The sequence below is a fragment of the Oxyura jamaicensis genome, unplaced genomic scaffold (assembly GCF_011077185.1).
Source record: "Oxyura jamaicensis isolate SHBP4307 breed ruddy duck unplaced genomic scaffold, BPBGC_Ojam_1.0 oxyUn_random_OJ70064, whole genome shotgun sequence".
NCBI lineage: Eukaryota > Metazoa > Chordata > Aves > Anseriformes > Anatidae > Oxyura > Oxyura jamaicensis.
In genome coordinates, this window is record NW_023309748.1 from 1 (window position 1) to 1,565 (window position 1,565).

The 1,565-nt window shown below is 77.1% G+C and overlaps 1 protein-coding gene across 1 annotated transcript; it reads right to left on the minus strand.

Moving 5' to 3' along the window:
* Positions 1–88: 88 nt before the first annotated feature.
* On the minus strand, positions 89–1,451 carry LOC118159395 (translation initiation factor IF-2-like). Its single transcript, XM_035313984.1, has 2 exons — positions 1,173–1,451; positions 89–1,137 (listed from the first exon to the last, which is right to left on the minus strand). Exons 1-2 carry the CDS (start codon positions 1,391–1,393, stop codon positions 330–332), a joined length of 1,029 nt encoding a protein of 342 aa, XP_035169875.1. The 5' UTR covers positions 1,394–1,451; the 3' UTR covers positions 89–329.
* Between the last annotated feature and the right edge of the window lie 114 nt (positions 1,452–1,565).

Below are 1,565 nucleotides of genomic sequence, written 5' to 3' on the forward strand. Positions count from 1 at the left end.
CGGGCGGCACCGGCACCGGCACCGGGGCCGGTGTCCGGTGCCCGGGGAGCGCGGCGTCGGGCGGCCCGTGCGCGGTGCCCGGTGCCCGGTGCCGGTGTTCGGCGGCTCCCCGGGGAGGCGGCGCGGCGCGGCTCGGCTCGGTTCGGCGGGTGCGCAGCGCTCAGCACCCGGGAGCATCTTCCAGCCCCTTCCCTCTTATAGGGGCGGCGCGCAGGGTCCCCATGGGCCGGTCCCGCGTCCTCGCCCTAACAATGGGGAGCGGCGGAGCCGCGGCACCTCTTATGGGGCGGCCGGAGCGGCGGCGCCGGGCCTGTCCGTCACGGCCCGGATTAGCCCGGCGGGTGGCTTCGTCCCGACCCTCCGCCGCCCGGCCCCGTGCCGACAGCGCGGCCGGGACCCCCCCGGCTGCCTCTGGACGCCCCGCGGCCGGCTCCGCGCTCCCGCTGCACCGGCACCGGCGCGGGGAACGGGGAAGGGCGTCCCGGGGCAACTCTGGGCGCAAGGGGGGGGCAGAGTCCCCGGACAACCCGGGACAGCTCCCGGCGCACGGAGGGAGCGGGGGCCCGGGTTAGCCCGGGATTTCCTGGGCCAGCCCCGGGCACACGGGGGAGTGGAGTGCCGGGAATTCCCGGGACAGCTCCGAGCGCCCGAGGAGAGCGGAGAGCCGGGACAGCCCGGGACAGCCCCGGACAGCCCGGGACAGCCCGGGGCACATGGGGACAGCAGAGACCCTGGGCAGTTCGGGTCAGCCCGGGGCACACGGGGAGAGCAGAGACTCGGGACAGACCGAGGACGCCTGCCCGGGACCCCCGATATTTTTTTGGGGGGGGGACGCGGGGCCGGGACCGCGCCGGGGCCGCTCCGGTGTCCGTGGAGCCCTCTCCCGGTCCGTACCCGGAGCTGTCCCGGACACCGACCCTGTCCCCCGGGAACACGGCCGTGGGCACCCAGGGAGTCTGCCCGGCCCCGCACGTCGGGGGGCAGAGGAGGGAGCAGGGGATGGAGGGACACGGGGCCAGGGGGGCTGCATGGGCGTGGGGGGCGGCGTGGCGTGGCCGTGGGCACCCGGGCGGTGCCGCTCCGTGGCTCTGGCAGGGCCAAGGCGCTGTCCCCGCTGTCCCCCACCCGGGGGTGGTGGCGAATCCCCCCGGGGCCGCAGCGGGGGGGGCAGTGCTGAGCCGCTCTGGGAGCCTTTTTTTGTGGAGGGGGGGCGCGGAGGGGGGGGAAGTGGGGGGGCGGTTAATCCCCACGGCCGCGGTTTCCCCGGACCAGTCATGCGGAGGGCTGGATTAGCCCCGCTCGGCCCGTCACGGCCCGCACCCCTCTGACACTTCCAATTAAAGCCCGGACAAAGCCTGGGGCCGCGGGCGGGGCGGGAACCCCCCCCCCTCATTGCACCCCGGCCGGGGGTACCGGCCCCGTCTCACCCTCCTCGTCTTCATCCCCCCCCCCGCGCCCGGAGGGGCTGCCCCGGCGCTGCGGGGCTCCCTGTACCTGCTCCCACCGCCCCCTGCCCCCCCATCTCCGGTCTCCCTCCGGGTACCGGGACCCCCACCGTCCCCCCC